At 38.9% G+C, this 19430-nt stretch overlaps 1 protein-coding gene across 1 annotated transcript in view; it reads right to left on the bottom strand.

Moving 5' to 3' along the window:
* Window positions 1-576: 576 nt before the first annotated feature.
* Elk (Eag-like K[+] channel) overlaps window positions 577-19430 on the bottom strand; it is a 33898-nt gene continuing 15044 nt past the window's right edge. Inside the window, exons 9-16 of the mRNA XM_017164207.3 lie at window positions 17369-17570; window positions 14472-14651; window positions 13734-13852; window positions 13107-13187; window positions 9121-9216; window positions 6418-6571; window positions 5520-5644; window positions 577-3755 (exon numbers count right to left, since the gene is read on the bottom strand). Of these exons, the coding sequence (XP_017019696.1) occupies window positions 1932-3755; window positions 5520-5644; window positions 6418-6571; window positions 9121-9216; window positions 13107-13187; window positions 13734-13852; window positions 14472-14651; window positions 17369-17570 (2781 nt within the window). The 3' untranslated portion in view covers window positions 577-1931. The remainder of the gene's footprint in view (window positions 3756-5519; window positions 5645-6417; window positions 6572-9120; window positions 9217-13106; window positions 13188-13733; window positions 13853-14471; window positions 14652-17368; window positions 17571-19430) is intronic.

Below are 19430 nucleotides of genomic sequence, written 5' to 3' on the forward strand. Positions count from 1 at the left end.
TATTTAACAACCCATCTTCTTAGACCTTCAAGCTTTTTCTAGCTTTTCCCTAGTAATTTTACAAGTAGAAATCAAGCAACGAAAATACACTTGAAAAATATAAATCAAATTCAAATAACCCCTTTACATATATTTAAATTTCCTCTCGTTTTTGTTAGCCACCAAAATGAACCCATGTTAACCTTATAAATCTCCCATATTATTAGTATTATTATGAACCAAAATGGCTTACCATATATACGTATGCACTTACCCCATTTTCAGGTTAAATATGGTTCACAACTTAAGGCGCTTATCTGGAACCAGGACCTGCAGACACATAGAGAGAGAAGCCACCGAAAAAAAAAGAAACCAGAAAGGGCTTTAATACCTCAATTGACATGACACACAATAAACTTGGCAATCAGGTTACCGGATTATGGTTCCGAGGCGATACCAAAAACGACCAATTGAATTAAGCGCATTAAATCTGTGCCAGTCATGGAAAGTCAAGGGAAAGGAATCAACCAGTCATCGAGAGATTTTTTACCAAAAAAGAGAGACTTGACTTATCCTTTTAATTTGTCACATCAAGTTTATTGTTTATTGAAATACCGAATATGGCTTTATGCTTTAGTTGTATAACTACATATTATATATAATATATAATACATACAGTATATATAGTCTTGATAACATTAAGTTAAAACATTTAAAAACGTTTAATAGGTTCTGGCTTAAGTTATGGCCTGGCTAAAATATGTATCCATCTAAACACATATAAAACTTATACACTTATTATCATAGAATGCTTACATCAAAGATAGAATGAAGCTCAAGTCTTTATAGTTTTTTTTTTTTTTTTTAATTTTTTTGTTTTGTTATCGGGGAAGCAAATATACACATATCATGGTTCTATATACAAGCAGGATATTTTGGAAATTTACACAGTATATAGTTAATTATTTGTTTTTCCTTTTTTGGTAGCCAACTAACCGAAATCAAGCCCTCAACCAGACTGGTATTGAGCCAGTTTGCCTCTCGCTTGGAATCACAATTACTCTTAGCCGAAATGTCGCCAGGAGGGGTCTCACTTTAGAAGTGCCGCCCCTGTCGTCCATTCGTTATAATGTAGCACACGATTGTCGATTATCTTAGGTAGTAATTAGGATAATCTAGGTTTAATTCACACTGCCCACCGACTAGGTGGGGTGAACAGCTTAAAATTCTACAAATCTGTTGAATCCCCGTTTGAAATGTCCTAGAAATATCTAGATATATCAGGGCTGCCACTTAAATCTCTGGTAATAAGAAATCTCTTAAAAATCATATCCAGAAGTAGGCTAAGAAAATTCTTTCACCCATTAAACTTGGCCTACTTTAAGACGCCTTTGTATTACCTTACTTTCCAAGGCAACCCTAATTATTCAAGATATTTCCCTGATCAAATTTATATGGTTTCTATATCTCTTAAAAATTTCTGACTGATTCAACTTAACAAACATTTCACCATTACTTCAAAATGTGTCAATGATTTGCTGATATTTTTTGTTGCTGAGCAAGAAACACGCAATTATTTATATTGTAATCGGAGGTCTCTTAGCTTTGTACTGCCGCCTATGACACATGTTGTTGGCCGATCGATTAGGAAAATATATATTTATATAGTATGTATATGTATTTACTTTAATCTCATTACCGATTCCCGCTGCGGCTTACAAAAATAAATTTCTGTGTGCTTCGCCGGATATTCTCAGCGTCTCTGATATGCTTTTACAAATATGTATGCGTGTGATGTGTAGGTAGGAGAGGAATTCTCAGGATACATCTTGGGGATAACAGATGAACAACCGAACGTGTATGTATGTGTGTATCTTAGAGATATTAACTGTACAAGCGTCTTTGTGTTTCAGTATTAATTAGGGCATAAATCACGCACGGCGCTTCTCCTTTTACTTGCCGGAACTCGGATCCCGGAGTGAGCGCGTGGAGGGCAGACCCCTCAGACCCTTCTCAAGTTTGTCGGCATCGCCAGCCGAAAAGCGGAAATTCATAGCCTGTCCCTGGCCCTGTCCCTGGCTCACGCCCAGCAGGATGGGTCGCGAGTTCCGTCGCGGTCCCAGCAGCTCCACGCTCTCCTCCTCCTCGTCGGCGCCGTAGGTCACAGCCGTCAGTCCCGCCACCGGCACTGGGGTCTTGGCCGGCGGCGAATACTCGGCGGTGGCCTCTGACAATCTACGATATTCGCCACTCCGCGAATTCTGTAGCTTCCAGGAGGCCCTCCGGGTGGTGGCCACACTCTGGCTACTCTGGCTGCAGTGCACCGAGGCATTCGTCGTGGTCAGATTGCCAGTGCTCTGGGACACTAGGCAGCTGTTCGAGCTGGAACTGCTGCTGGACAGGCTGGAGTTGCTGCCGCTGGTGCTCTTTCGTATGCTTCTCTTTGAGGAGCGCTCCGGGACAGCCGCTGGGGGCGGAGTGACCTCCGCTGGAAGCACAGGAACTGAACTCTGCTCCTCTGTGGGACTCAGCAGGGCATCTGTGCTCTTGCAGCAACTGTGATGGCTGGCCGAGTGCTTCATTGTCCACCGAAAATCATTGGAATTCTCATCATCCAGAGGAGGGTAAACGCGACCTGCAGGCGGTGCCCCACTCGCCGAGGTTATCAAACGCTCCTTGGAGCTGGCCAAGTTGGTATCCGCCGGCGAGGCGCACTCGTCTATCGTGTTGAGTGGTGAGATTTGCAGGGTTTGCTTTTGCTGCAGGAGATCCATTTCGTTTTTGATGGCGGGTTCGATGCCCAGAAGACCCAGGACCAGGCGGGGATTGGCCAAGACAAAGCGTTCGAAGGTGGGAAAGTCAATGCGATAGAAATCTGTTTGACAACTCCGGCTGGTGGTGCTCTTGCTGGGCTCCACTGGCGAAGGAGAAGGAGCCTTGGAACTTGCCGTATTGCTGGTGGGCAGCTGCACATCTCGACCCCACACCTCAGGAGGATGCGATGAGCTCCTCTGCATGGCCGCCATTTCGGCAGCACCCAAAACACCCATGTGTCCCAGAAGGCCATGCTCTACGGCATCACCCACCCTGGTGGCCGGCATGGCACTAATATTGGGTATGGATCTGGCCGGCGGGAACTTCAAGCTGCTGTGCGAGGTCATGGCGTTCGAGGTGAAGGTCATCTCCTGCAGGGCACTAATGGCATTCCGCACCTCGGCACTCAGCTGGGCCACATCCTGATGCAACGTGGAGACTTGGGAGTCCAGGCGCTCCAAGGAAGGCCTCTTGCCCTGCGACTGCTGCTCCTCTTCGAGGGGTTCGGGTTCCTCAAAGGATCCTCTGTCCAGACTGCAGGCTGCATTAAGTGTCCGATGCCGCTTATTCGTTTCCCTCAGGGTTATCAGGGACCTGCCACGCTGATGTAACCTCTGATTCCTGGGACTTCCCATGCCCAGAAGAGGCGAACGAGCTGCATGAAGCGGGGAGTTGGTTAGATTGTGCAAAGGAGAGGCACCACTTCCTGCTCCTCCCAAGACATCCTTATCGCCCTTGCCATTCTCCTCGGCCTCCTCGCGATTCTCATCATCCTCCGAGATGCTTGGCAGGGGAAATGAGGGCCCAATGTCCGAGTCCTGGTTCTCGTAGCCCTCCCTCAGGTTGAAGGTGAGATCATGCTGGATGTCATTGGCGAACTGCTGCTGGTACTCCGGATACAGGCGTAGCACCTCCACCAGACCGCCCATGTGGATGCACTTTAGATCGCAGTAGGTGAGCGCCTGCGAGAGAGTGGGAGAAAGGAAAATGGAAAAACATGTGAGAATGGGAAATGAAAACTCGTGGCAAGTAAGTCAAAAGCCGTTTTCACGTTAAACGATTATGCACTTGGGTTGGAGGAGAGCGGAGGGGGCGTGGCAGCTGTTGTTTGTACGCCCATAAACAAGATGGAAAAAGCTTAAACAGCGTGTAAACGCGGCAGGGTAGCTCAAGGATAATGAGGCTAGGAGGGTGGTTTGTTCCTTAATTCTTTCTTAATTTTCACAATGAATAGATTTTTTAATTGGAAGTATTTTAAACTATTTTTAATAATCCTTGAACTTGGGAACAGCAATAATTCTTGTACTTTAATTTCCTGATAGATTTTCTCAGGATTAATTAAATAATATCCCAGTTAAACCATATTTTCCTAGATATACCTTATATAAACAAGGGAAATTCCTAAAAAAAAACTACCCTTAATGAAGTATTTCCTCGCTCGAAGGACCCTTAGGGTATTCCCTATTCGACTTTCCCCCTTATTATGTCCTTTTCTCTTGGTAATGTTGACGCCTTGGCGTCTTCTTTACAAAACTCGAGTGCGCCATCTTGGCGTTTACACACTCTCTCCACATACACACTTCCCGCACAGCCCCCCCTACACCCTTCGAGGCAAACAAACACCCTTGCTGGCGCCTCAAGTATCACTCATACGACCCGTTCGCCGTGTTGTTTGCACGAAGTGGCGGAAGATGGCAGATGCTGCTCGCCAGTGTCTGCACTTTATTCCGCCAAGGCAGACATGCAAATAAACACGAGATAAAAGCAAAAGGTAAATGAAGAAAATACAGAAAACAAAGGCAGTAACAAAGAGGGTATTTCCTAAGGAAGAAATAGATGGCGGGGGCAACTATGCATAAATTAAGCACATTCCTCAGCTAATTAAGCTACAATCAAGTTTTAAATTCTTCGCTTAATTATTGCCACCCCGCCAGAAACCTGCCAGACAATTAATTAGGCGTGAAGCTTTTGAAACCTGAACCGCCCCGAGATTATTGCCATAATTAGTAAGAGTAAACGAGTAATCGTAGACGAGAGAGAGAGAAAGGGAAACCAAACCCAAGCCTCAGACACTCAAGCCCCATTGACTTTGAGCCAAAAAAAAAAAGAATGTAACAAAAAAGAAAACAGCCAGGAATGCCAGGCGAAATTCAAACTGCTGTGCACTCATCTTGAAACCTCTCAGAACTTCTAACTCAGTCCCTCTGTTTGGGCCAAGATAAAGTTTACGACAAGCAACAACGGGCTTAAACTGCAGCTAGCCTAATCTTTAAAGAGCCTCGGAGACCTCGATAAAAATATAATTAAAGTTAAGAGAGAACTAGCAGACAGGACTCACATGTGTAGTCCATTTGCTGGCTTAAATGGTCAGTGTTCAGCGCATTCACTGGATAAAAATAAGGTACCTTTTGTATATTAAATTAAACAGGATATTTCTAGGAAGGACCTCCTTTAATTTCCCTCTTTTTTTTAATACCTTAAGCTTGTATATTAAACCAGGCCTTCCTTTCATAGAAAATATTAAAATAAACTCGTGTCTCTCATTGAAAATTAAAATCCTCTTTCCCACAATGAATTCCGGTTGCTGGATGTTCGACTATCATACGAATGCATTCCATTCACGTTCACATTCACGTTCACCCTTGAGCCAGGTATAAAAATAAATTCTATTTAATTACTGCACCCACAGCCCCACCCCGCCCTGGGAAGACCCAACTTCATCCTACCTTAATATCGCTGCTGCTGCGAACGACAACATCCTGGCCAGCACTGTTGGTGGTGGCGGTCATCTGGCCATTGCTGGTGGCCACCAGATGCACGTTGATGTCGGAGCCCACCAGGTCGCCCTTACCTGTTGAGAGAGTATAGAGAAAATGGTAAGCAGAAAGGTCAGTGGTCAAGAGACTGGGGGAGCGTGGGAATCAATGAGCATAAAAATAGAGCCTGGCATTTGTCTGGAGGGGAACCAAGTTGTAGTAGACCAACTTGATGGCGGTGCTCGAGTTGATGACACTGCCTGCCATGAATGAATAAACAAGCTGAGATGACTGCCTTACTGTAATGGCCAAAGTGTAAATGGAATTCTGGCAGCCGAAACCCAGAAGCGAATGAACTGACAGGGTTCAACAGACGGTGAAATATAAACAAAATGAAAATTTTCGTTGGCCACTACAAACAATCGATAATGGAAAATCAAAAGGAAAATAATGAGAAATGGGAATTATTTTTGTAATATTTAATTTTGTATTTTTTTTGGGAAATACAAAAAAATAATATGCAAATGGGAAATTAATAAATAATATTTGTTGAACGAAAAGCAAATATATTTTGTTTAATAAGAAAATATATTTCAAAGAAAAGAAGAAAGGGTAATTTTGTAGTATGTTTAAACCGAGGGTCTTATTTTTAATTAAAAAAACTTAAATAAAATAAATAAAAAATGAAATAATAAAAATTAAATACATTTAAAGCCAGAAAGCACAAATAAAACATTCTTAAAAAATCAAAGGATATATTTCTATTGTTTTAAAGGAACTTCTAAGAAAAATATATACTTAAAATCAAAAAATGTATATATATCTATTTTTTTAATATTTTTAAATATATTTCCCCCTAAAATCTTACCCAATATAGCCACCACCATATCGTCTTTGATCACCTCCATCGATCCATTACACAGATAGTAGATATAGTTGAGGGCATCGCCTTTGTGTATCAAATACTCGCCCGGCGCACAAAAGTTTGTCTTAATGTGCAGCGACAAGAGTTTCAGACAGCCCTGCAAGGAAATATATATATAAATATATATTATATATAGTTATAGATATATATAGAGTACAAATTCTGGTTTAGTCAGGAATTGTGTTGTGTTCGCGGTCAGAAGCATTTAGCATTTAGCTCAGCCTGCTCTGCCTGGGGTCGCTGAGTTTTATTTGCGCAATGAAACAAAACGGCAACAGCTGTGTGTCCTTGCCCCGGAATATGTCCTGTGGTTTCACAGCCACCCCTTTCACCCATCCCCCTTGTGAGCCACATCTCCACGAAAAGTGGCTTAAAGCGCGCTTATAACTGTTGAGTGGTTTTTGTTTGCGTTACTTTGCCTTTCTGAATAAGCTTTATTAATGTTTGCAGTCCGCCTTTGTCGTTGCTGCGTTTTTTTCTCTCTGTGCTTTTTTTTCATTCTGTGTTTTTTGTCCGGTCATTCGGTGGTTCAATTCGTTCCGTTTTGTTTGTTTTCTAACTTGGGCCAAGCTGCATTTCATTAGGTGGTAAACTGTCCTGCTCTTTGGCCCTTGATCCCTTTAACAAAGTTAACCGCAATCGCATTAGGGTCTCGTATAGAAATTACTGAAATAGAGGGTCTTCGAAGGAGAAGGAATTCAGGGAAATTTTGGGGAAAAAGGAAATAAAATTTCAGACAAGAAAAGTTTATCTTAAATCTATGAATATCTAAGAATAAAATATCACAAATCTTCCATTAAATAAGCAATTCAAAACCTTTGTTTTAAACTCCATTGAAATTCCCCAATATATTTCTTTATGGTTACCACAGAAACTCTGAAGAATTTAATGCTTTGATCTCACTGGCTAGCATTCCTATAGCATTCCCGCTTTGTATATTTCCTCCCCTTTATTTTTATTCAATCAAAATATTTGCAAGCCATAGAAATCAATTGAAGCCCATCTTAAGGGGCCATTGTCTATGGAAGATAGAATCAATTTTGAAATCATCGAACTCATCTGCAATTGTTTTCACTTTGGGTCACAGAACGAACCAAGGAACGAACTCTTGGCAGCAGTTGAACCGTGGATGAGAAATCAATTACTGTACAATCTCTAGCCTAAGCCTGGTCTGCTTTTACCCAAATGATTTCCATTCCCCCAACAAGCACACCATTAAAGCTTTTGGCGGTTGACAAGGGTATTGACATTGGGGCATTGGAAAACTACTCGACTCGACCACACTTTGTTGCCGCTGCACCCGGTGGATTTTTGCGTACAAACTGGCTTGGTTGCTGGGATGCTCGTGTGCTCTGAAACTGCTGCTGCTGCTGCTGGCCAAAAACCTTTTTCATGCTTCGCTTCAGTCAAACGAATATGGAAGGAACCCGAGGCCCACAAGAGGCCAAAGCCAGAGCACAAGCATCAATTCGATGGCTCGGAAACTTCACCTGTAACCAGAGGCGTAGCCAGAGGAAACCCAACGAAAAGGGGGGATGGAAAATTATATTTCCCGGTTACAGTTTTTTCTTTAATTTAAACATTTTTTGGGGTAGGAAAATATTTTTATATATTTTATAGGAATTTTTCCAGAACCCTTGATAATTATATTTTAAAAAGTACTAGTTTTGTATTAATAATTTAATATATTGAATAATATTCCTCTTCAAGCTCTCTTGACTCTCTTTAAAAATCTTTAAAAATCCCTTAATAAATCTATTTAAACTTTTTTGCACTTAAACCCTTTTAAGTAAGTCATCTACACCCCTGACCATCGACCATAAGACGCTCTAAGTGTTGGTTGTGTGTGTGTGTCTGTGCTCGTGTTTGCTTGTGGTTGTGTTTTGTGTGTTCTGATGTGTATGTGTGTGCGTTAGAGCTTGAGTGCGACAAAGGACCAAACCGTTGGAAGCCCAAAAACGTTTCAGTTAAGCCCGCAGTTAACTTTTGACTGCTCGCATGGCCTTCATCGCCTCCTTTTACCTGACCCCCACCTGTTGTTGGGGTGGCCCTTCTTTATGCTTTTTACCCCTCCCCCAACTGCTATTCCCTGTCCCATTGCTGCTGATTATTTTGCCATCGCTGCCATTTCGTTCCATTTGTCTGAAGGTGAATCGCTTTCAAAGCGACATATACTTCGACCTTTGGAAAAAGAGCAGTCACGGTGGTGCACTGAGGGAAATATGTGCTTAGAATAAGCTTAATATATATTTTTTAAATAATAAAAATAGTTTTTTGATAGTTTAAGTGTAATTATCGTTTATGTTTCGACTTGTAAAATATTTAAAATATACTTTTTACGGATAATTAAGAGGTACCAAAAGGTCTCTGTCCAAAACAATTGAGAAATTTTAAGCAAGCCTTTTAGAAAGGATTTAAGACAGTAAAATCTATTTTATAAATTTATAATTTGTAGATTTCTGAACTTTAAATTTATTTCAAAAGTATTTAAAGCATTTCAATAAGTTTTCTTCAAAATCCAGACATTTTTAAATCAATCTAACACCTCTATTTCTTAAATATAAATATAAATAAATTTTTGTATATCTTCCATTTATCAATATTCATGACCCCAAGTATTTTCTTTCAGTGTCGGCTCAAACTCACCTGGGAGGCCGCCTCGAATATCGGCAGCTGTAATATTTCACGATGTAGGTGCATGGAGACATCGCCACGCAGCTCCTCGGGAAACTCGCGTAGCGTCTGGAATGAGAAAGAAAAGCAAGGAAAAAATGTGAGTTAAAGGTGAGTGGAGAGGCAAACATAAGCAGCACAAGCACACACACTCGGCTCTAAAGCCCTCAAGAGTGACGGAGATAGACAGAGATGGAGAGATGGAGAGCGAGCGAAAATATACACGTGAAAATTGAATCGCATGAAAATTAGAAGGGAAATGCTTGGCATTATTTTACTCTGGCACAAGGGAAATGCTTCAGCTTATCTGGTTTTGCTTGTTATTCATCTGCAATATGTAATACAAGAGGAAAGTAATGACAAATATGTGGGAAACGAATAAGGGGATACCCTAAGTTATGTGTTTTATAAAAGAAAAAGATAAACTTTTGATGGATAAACGTTTAAAAATATTTATAAATTTAATTAATTAATATAAACTTTTAATTAGAATTTTCTTTCATTTTGTTTTTTGTTTTATAAGCTTACTTTTTGGCTTAGTGTGACCGTTTTTTCTTTTACAGAAAGAAAATAAAATCCCGTAACTATCCCTTATTTAAGCTATAATATAATAATTTTATTTAAGTACCAAAAAATATTTATCTTCTAAAAAAAAAAAAACTTTTTTGCAAATTCCCTGCTACCCTCTCTCAGGCAGGGTATAATTATATTTTTCCTTTTTCTGCGCTCGCACTACCATCTCTCGTTACTTCCTTTTTTCTTTGGCTCAGTCCAAGTGTATTGGATGGGAATTGTCGGTGTTTCGGGATTAACATGAAAATTGAGAGAGAATTTGCATCTTGCTTGTTTACATACCCGCTTTTCCATTTCCCCCTTTCAGTGTTCCCATTTGTTTTCTTCTTTTCCTTGCTAACTTTTGTCTCTGCTCTTATCCATATGTATAAACAGATATACATTGCTATGGAAACTCTACTCTGATTACTCTGGAATATTATGCATACGTATGAAAAATGCATAATTTGTGCCCACAAATCCATGCGGTTGCCCAATTTACTAGAATATGACTCTATATGTGTGGGGATTACCACAAAATATTTAGTAATAGCAAATCAGATTGCACTTAATTGCTTAAATAGTTCAGCAAACTAACGCGTGTGTTTGTGTGTGTGTTTGCACATTAATTAAGGCCAAAAATGAACTAAATCAATTTCGAAACTCTGGCTGGGTCATTTTCTGTTTTGTAATTAAAAATTCACAACGCAAGCCAAAACACTAGATGCAAATAAACATACATAGTTGTCATGGCATTTCGAATTCCCTTCGTATGGCAAATGTATATATTTTTTTAAGAGGGTTTGAGTGTCCTGAAATAAAAGGGAACTTTTGGCTAACCAAGCGTAGCTAAACATGGAAAATATGTTGAAAGTTTTCCCCGGACTTTTGTTGGTTTTATTGTGAGCTCTTGCCTTTCCCTTTTTTTTTTTTTTCTGACTCCCCAAAGGGCAATTTCCAAAGAATTGTTATTTATGCTCCATGCTGTTCTGTGTGCAGAGAAGTGTAAAATATTTTACATTAATTGCGCACACACAGACACACTCGTTCTTAAAGTGTGGCCGGCCCAAAATTCAACATCATTTGGCTCTTACTTTTGGCAACAAACGCCAACATTTTCGCCAGTTAATTTTCGTGCGCAATAAATTAACAATTTAATTTAGTGCCACATCCCCGTCAAACTCTCATCCCAACCATTTTCCACCAATTTTCGGGCCATTTTCATCCGTACTCTCCCCCCTTTTCGGCGCCATAATTTGTGTGGCATCGACAGGTCTGGGTCTCTGGCGTGTGTGTCTATGTGTTTTGAGCATATTTCATGTTTTGGCTTCGTAATTAAATTAAATTCCATTTAAGCGATGTCAGTCAGAATTCCTCAATGGCTTTACTCCGTCGAGAGGCGAAAATCTGTTTTTAATTGCTGCTCAAATGCTAAATGCCCGCTAAGACGAGTGTTTAGCATTTCTGCCATCATCATATCGCCGACTAACTGACATTTAGCCTTATGGACTGACAGCCGACAGCCGTCAGCCGACTTCAAAGGCTATATAGTGCGGGGAAAAAAGGAGAAGTTTGCCAGAGTGAAAACGCTAATTAATTTGCAGCCTCAAGCCCCCCAAAAAAAAAGGAAACAGAAAAACATAATTTCACTGCACGTGCTGGAATAATAAGGTAAATACATATACATATCAGAGAGGGAAAACCAGGAAGAGCAGGGAGTTGTATATATTTTGAAGGCTTACAAAATTAATACAATAAACCTTTACAAATCGTATAGAAGTTGAGTGAAAATATATCTACATTTAATAAATATTTTAAAAAGTAATATTATAATACCCTTTGCAAAAGTTGTAGATGAAAATAGGTTGAAAAACTTAATTTTCTCACAGCCTTAGCTTAAGCACAGAGCTTCGATTTTTTATGTATATTTTAAAAGAACTTCACTAAGATTTAATCTTTTGTATAAGCCTAAAATCAGCCTTAAAGGATTATCTATATTATATTTTAAGAGGACACCAGCTGCAAAAAACCTGACTTTATGGCCTGACCATAAACTAATATCAACAAGGCAGCTGGCTTCCCCCTAAGCAAGTAAGCAAGGTCGCAAAGATAAAAGTGGAAATTATTTGAAGAGGTTTTAATTAACACTATTAAAAGAGAGAAAGAGGGATAGAGACATAGAGAGAGAGAAAGTTTGGCATTGCTCTGTGCTAATAGCAATTAGCGGGTGAAAACTCAGCTCTTTCGCCTGAAACTGCACTTTTGCAGCTTCACAGTTGGCCTTTTATTGGAGCAAAGTTTGAGTTTTGGAGGGGAAAATGCAAGTTTTCCTCGTTCACCTGGCCGGTGGCAGTGGAAAAGTTTCAACGAGCTTAAGTTTACAACCAGTCCCGATGATTGATTCCGCTCTTGACCAAAGAATCAGCTATTTCCATGCAAAAGTTTAAGTTTTCTCCCCACCAAAGCCTTAAATATATAAACAAAACATAAACACAAACAGCTGTATGCGATCAAAATAACAAAAGACAACCGAGAACAACTAAATTAGTAAAAAAAGAAGCAGGAAAAACTAGGTTGGAGGCAGAAGCTTCTCGCTTAATGCTCTTGACAGCTTTCAGCCAGAAGATAAGGCCAGGCACAAAAACAAACAAACACAAATGACTTGTCTTCCCTTCTGCAAAAGTTAATGTAATTGTAAAAATTTTTAATTAAAATGTAGATACCGCCCCGAGGGCCACACACGATGAGGCAAAACAATGGGGAAAGCCACAGGAAATGCCACTCTCTCTCTCTCTCGTTCCCTTCCCGCATACAATTTCGATATTTAATTTGAACTTTTCTGCAGTGGCACTTCCACCTGGTCAACATGGATGACCAATCAAAGCCGGCATTTGACCCGCAGCCAATCAATAAGTCACACACATGTCCAGGCCGAAGCTCTATATGTTAACCCCACGGTCATTTGCTTAATTAAAGGCTCCGACATTTATCGGAGAGGAAAGCCAGCCGGCGGCAGTCCTCCAGAAACAAACCGAAGACACAACTGAAACTGAAACTGATTGTGAAGTTTGAGTGAAGTCAGTCAAGTCGAAGCCACCGATAGACTGCTGTGTTGGCAACTTTGCCAATCATTTTTTGGGGAAAAAAAAAACTAAACTGAGAAAATAGGATATATTCCTAAAGGGAAAAGTTTTGCTGAGAGGAAAATATATGGAAAATCAGCAAGGTAAGGTCTATATATTTTTACTTTTAGTTTCAGTTTTCCCTTATTATTATTAATTTTACATTAAGTGATTTCCCCCAGTGTATTTCTCTGCATGATTTATGACACACACACTCAATCGAAGCGAAATGGACGTGTCTCCTGAGGGCATAAGGATACAGGCTACAGGATACGCACTGCTTACCTCGTATATGTCAATGCCATGACTAAGGGACCAGGAGGTCTGAAAGTAGTCCTCGATGCGCTGCTTCAGCTCCTTGGGCATCTGTAATGAAGAGATCATAAATTATAATTGCATTCGCTTTCGTTTTGCCGTTTCCGTTCCCCGTTTCCCCCTTTTCCGTTTCCGTTTTCCTTTATTTTTTTTTTCTGAACATCTTAGCGTTTAATGAGCTGCTATGCGCGCTACTTTTCACTTCATTTGCATGCATTTCGCGGTTGAGAGACGCACAAATGCGCTTAATTGTGCAGCGCATACGCGGCGTATACGCGACGGCGTGTGCTGCTTGAACGGCGCATTGCGTATACGACGCGTGGGCTGCCTAATGGAGCGACATGCAAGTTTGCCCCCCAACAAGGACATCAACAGGTGGGTTGCTCCTCCTATACGATGATATTCCAATGGAATCAGCAATTCATGGCCTTGGGCGAACCCCTAAGCAACACCATTTCCATTTCCATTTCCTGCCCATCGTTGCATGGCATATGGAAAATGTGCACTGCATTCTAATAAAATCCATCGAGTGGCACTCCCGTGGGGTGTCCTTTTTCTGCCGCTACCCTCTCCTGCGGTCTCAATTGTAATACTCACATTGTGCAGGGCCACAAAGTCCTTTAGGTCGCGCCATTTGCTCTCGTAGAGCGAGCGGCGCGAATACATCCTTTGGATGATGGCAGTCACGTTACCGAAGACCACGGCGTGCATCAGGGCTGTTTAATGAAACGGATGGAGGGATATATATCATTAAATCTGAAGGAGTCGGCCCAAAAAAAAAAAGGAAAAGTAATGACTGTTATTAAGGCCGAACGTTCTGTGATTTCTGGGATCTCCAGGGTGGAGTATTTGGCTTTTATGAGGTAATTTGTATTATCTAGAACTCTGAAGTCATGGTATGTTATTATTTTGATAAAGAATATAGCCCAAAATTGAGCTTCAGACTTACAAAAAGGAGTTTTGTGTGTGTAGAATAACTCCAAATTACATAGAAGATATGGATATTTTGGATATATAATTATATCTATATTACTAAAGTTCAAATCATATAATTTCAAGGGTAATCAGTGCTTATAGTTTGTTATCATGTGGATTATCTCAAAACCATAATTATAATGTCTCACTCCCCAGCAAAACCTGACCTTTCCAAACGAAAACTTCCCCCTACTTAAGCCATGATTTACCTGAAACTGTCAAGCTTAAAAAGAAAACGATATCCTTAAATTTACCCTCAGCAAAAAGACCCTTTTCTCCGCTTAACTTTAAGCATTCCTTCACCAAAAATATTTGACAGTTTTGGGACCCTAAAAATTCATATTGATATGGAGTACCCACCGCCAATGAGCATCATGATGATGGTGAAGACCTTTTCGGCTGTGGTATTAGCCGAAACATTGCCAAATCCCACGGATGTCAGGCTGGTGAAGGTAAAGTACAGGGCCGTGGAGTAGGTTTCCGCTGTGGTCAAAATGGCCACAGAGGCGTTCTTCCGCTCCGCCAGAAGCTGCAGCCAACCTGTGAAGAATACTTGAGGCATTTAATACGACGAGAAGAAGGGAGGGGAAAAAAAAGAAAGGAAACAGAGAAGAAAACTTGTTTAGTACGGCGTTTAATTACAATTTGCGGCCCAAAACAAATTGGGCTTATCAAATTGACAATGACTGCGTGCGCATTGAGCCTTAACTTTTCGGCCCAAAGGCAGGGCCCACAACGTCTCTTAGACATCTCTTCCAGTTTGTCCATCAAAGTTGGCAAAACTCGTGCCAAAAATCCGGCAAGAAGCAGTTGTAGCTACGGACCGGAAACGTCAAACGGAACTAACTTTTCGTGTCTGTCGACTGACAAGTTGGCAAGATTTTTCCACCCACTGATTAAGTGTCAGAAATAAGTATATAAACGAGTACAGTTAAGGTTAAGATAATAGCAGTAAAGAGGGATATATTGTGAGGGGTTTTGAAATATTTTTTAAACTTGGAAAATGCTTAAATTAATTTTAAAAAGATAATGTAACTTTATAAAATATTTTTCCTTTTAAAAAGATAAATTTGGTACTTGGAAACATTTAATTCGGATTTTATATATTTTTAAATACCTAAAATATGATTAACATGATTAATGCTGATCAAGAATATATATGATTTATAGGGTCGGAAATGAGCCCTTCCCTGATTTTTGGGCTTCGGACTGAAATTATTACACTTCTTAAGGTGTATTAATTTTAAATATTTATTCATAATTTTATATGATCATTTTTGGGCTTAAAAATTCAATTACTAAGCCAAAAATGCATTAAATTCAATTTGGAAAGCTGTTCTGAGTTAGTTTTTTTATGGTTAATAAATCTGCATAAAAAGATTACAAATTTAACCAATTTAAAATTTTTCGATTTTTCTTTACCTCCTTAAACAATAAAATTAAACATAAAATTAAAAAAAAAAATTAAAATTTTTAATTTTCTTGCAAACATGTCTAGATCGATTCTGTTTTTAATGCTGATCAAGAATATATATGATTTATAGGGTCGGAAATGAGTCCTTCACTGATTTTTGGGCTTCGGACTGAAATTATTACACTTCTTAAGGTGTATTAATTTTAAATATTTATTCATAATTTTATATGATCATTTTTGGGCTTAAAAATTCAATAGCTAAGCCAAAAATGCATTAAATTCAATTTGGAAAGCTGTTCTGAGTTAGTTTTTTTATGGTTAATAAATCTGTATAAAAAGATTACAAATTTAACCAATTTAAAATTTTTCGATATTTCTTTACCTCCTTAAACAATAAAATTAAACATAAAATTAAAAAAAAAAAATTAAAATTTTTAATTTTCTTGCAAACATGTCTAGATCGATTCTGTTTTTAATGCTGATCAAGAATATATATGATTTATAGGGTCGGAAATGAGTCCTTCACTGATTTTTGGGCTTCGGACTGAAATTATTACACTTCTTAAGGTGTATTAATTTTAAATATTTATTCATAATTTTATATGATCATTTTTGGGCTTAAAAATTCAATAACTAAGCCAAAAATGTATTAAATTCAATTTGGAAAGCTGTTCTGAGTTAGTTTTTTTATGGTTAATAAATCTTCATAAAAAGATTACAAATTTAACCAATTTAAAATTTTTCGATTTTTCTTTACCTCCTTAAACAATAAAATTAAACATAAAATTAAAAAAAAAAATTAAAATTTTTAATTTTCTTGCAAACATGTTAGATCGATTCTGTTTTTAATGCTGATCAAGAATATGTATGATTTATAGGGTCGGAAATGAGCCCTTCCCTGATTTTTGGGCTTCGGACTGAAATTATTATACCCCTTAAGGTGTATTAATTTTAAATATTTATTCATAATTTTATATGATCATTTTTGGGCTTAAAAATTCAATAGCTAAGCCAAAAATGCATTAAATTCAATTTGGAAAGCTGTTCTGAGTTAGTTTTTTTATGGTTAATAAATCTGCATATAAAGATTACAAATTTAACCATAAAAAGGCTTGAAATATATGAAAATTTAACGTGTAGAAAAAGGTGTTTTTAAAAATATTTACTTTTATAAACACTAAACAATCCCTAAAATCATAGAAAAATATTTCTGTTTTTCTTTTATTTCCTAGGATATTTTCTCTTCCGTTTACTATTATTTTCACCTCAACTGTACATCATAAGTGCTCCCCATTTTCCACCAATTTGAGGCCCCCTGGTGATTTGATTCGATTTGAAGCGATGTGCGCTAATCCGTAACCAAACTTTAAACCCGGCTAACACAATATACATTAACCACTCGTGTGTAGTGGTGCCTGGTTGAGGTGTATTTACCACCCCAGGGAGGAGGAAAATTCAGTTAGGTTTCCACGATGTGCGGGGGTAGATAAAAGGGAGATGGGAGTCCTGCCCTTTACTGTTGACTAACCAACTAACCAAATTACCGTTGGCACAAACACACACACAGGTTACGCTTGTGGTTAAGATAATAGGAGAGCAATCAGGATTTTAAAGGCTCAATTTAAAGTAATTTCCGGTAGTTTAGTTAACTAATTTATTAAAAATTTATAAAGGTAAATATAACTACAAAAATATTTATATTAATTAATTTAAATTCAAAGAAATCCCTGAGCAGTCTCTTCCACTATTCTTTTGACCACATCTGTTGCAGGACCTGCACCTGCCGTAAACCTGTAACTGTATCCCAAGGACCCTCGCACACACACACTCATATGTTACTCACCGATGTTGCTCTCGGGGAACCACTCGTACTCCTTGACCGCTATCACATACCAGATGCAGGCCAGCCAATGGGCGGCCAGCGTGAAGGAGAACATCAGCAATGTCAGTATCATGGCCGTGTGCTGCGAGTATCGATCAATTTTTTGCAACAGGCGAGCGAGCCGCAGCAGACGCGTCAATTTCACAAGATGGATGTGCGATTCCTGCGGCGAAAAAAAATATGCAAAAATAAAATCAAGAAAGAAACGAAAAACTATGTATAGGCGGTAGCTGCATTTCAAGGTTGTTAAATTGTAAGCGAACAATGATGAACTGCGAATGGCACGCCCCTTTCGCGTTACGCGCCGACCATTTGTTTGGTTCGGTTTCAGTTTTTTTTCGGTACTATTTTTTACCATTATATCCAATATTTTCCCCAACTTTTCTTACACGTTCTTCCCCTCTTTTGTGCCTACTTGTGGGTGACCCCTTTTTTGTAGCCTACTTTCCCGGGCATCTCAATTTTTTGTTATGTGCATTTGACCTGCCAAAGGGTCCACTAAAAAACGCACAAAAATTTGACAACTTCCCCAAAAATAGAGCCCGCATGCCAAAGAGAAAAAGAAAAGGGACCAAAAGGATGTCATCAAAATATATATATAAAAAGATGAAGTGGAGCTAAGAAGGTGGAGGAGCCTTAAGAGTCTAATGCAAACATAAACAAGCTTATCGAAGAAGGAAGAGCCCTGACCCCGGCGCGGAACTTGAGTAAATTGAAGGCTAATGCCATCGTTTAACCTTAGATGGAAATTTTTATTTCTCTTTTGTGATTGCCGCTGACGAAGCGTTGGCTTTAAAAAAATACAGAGAAAAAACCTGGCTTAAATAATAGCAAATAATAAGAAAACTATATTTTTGAAGGCTTTTTGTATATATTAAAAGTCTTTGGTTTATTATTTTCTTATAAAAAATTTATTTTAAATATTAGTTTTTAATTTACACCTATTTTTATTATTCTTCCAGCTCATTAGGTCAATTTTATGATCTGGAAATGGGTTGTCTCATCCTTATCTTCCCCTCAAACTCAATAAGCTTGAGAAGCCCAAGAGGAAAAGTGATGAAAAGGTAACACAAAAGTGGTAGAAAACCCAAGGTGGGCGTCGTCTAACAAACAGTTTAAGCCTCGGCATTTAGCCAGAGCTTCAATAGAGAGACAGACAGCTAGCAATGGCCTCGCTTTTTCTCTTTCATTTGCAGTCCTTACGCACTATTGCACACACAGTGCGTTTCAAAAATATAAGACATCAAGTCTACAGTCGTAAAAAAGAAATGCTCGTAAAAATACATATAACAAAAGCTTGGCTTGGAAAATCCCATAAAATAAAAGCCTTTTCATGGAAATTATATTTTAAGAAAATTTTAAAGTTAAATTAAAAATTCCCAAAAATAAATAAAAGAATCTTTAAAATAAGCTACAAACTTCTGCAAATAAAAGTCAAGCTAAAACCCAAGTTTATGACGAAAATTAGTCTACAATTATTCAGCAGTCTCTGTATACGCTTAGCTTTTTATTTCTAAATTTTAAAAGCACTTTCAGCACTTAATAAATGATGTTTATAAATGATTAATTTCCCTTAAAGCTTCCCCAATGACAGTCTTTTCTAACAACTCACTGTACAAATTGCGTGGGGAAAAACAAAAACGAGAAAAGGAAAAACAACATCAAGGCGACTTGTAATTCACATTGCAATTTATGCTGCGCTTTCACTTTCTGTCTGAGTTTTCCGCGCGCCTGCTTTTCCATTTCTCTCCCCTCTAAACACCTCCCTCCCTCCCTCTCTGGCTAAAGTTTCCGCTGCCTCACGCTTTTCTTTGTTTACTTTTCACTTTGTAGCAGCAGCAACAGCAGCAACAGCTTGAATATCACCAAGGAAACTTCCTCCTCCAACTCGTCAGTCGAATATTTCCCAGTGACTTACTGCCTTTTTGAGATCCCAAGGATAATTAAAACTTCGGCATAAACTAAATATGCGCAAAAGTTTCAAGTGCATTAGCAAGCGAAAAATAAATATCAAGAGTGTATA

The sequence above is a fragment of the Drosophila kikkawai genome, chromosome 2R, assembly GCF_030179895.1.
Source record: "Drosophila kikkawai strain 14028-0561.14 chromosome 2R, DkikHiC1v2, whole genome shotgun sequence".
Classification (NCBI taxonomy): Eukaryota; Metazoa; Arthropoda; class Insecta; order Diptera; family Drosophilidae; genus Drosophila; species Drosophila kikkawai.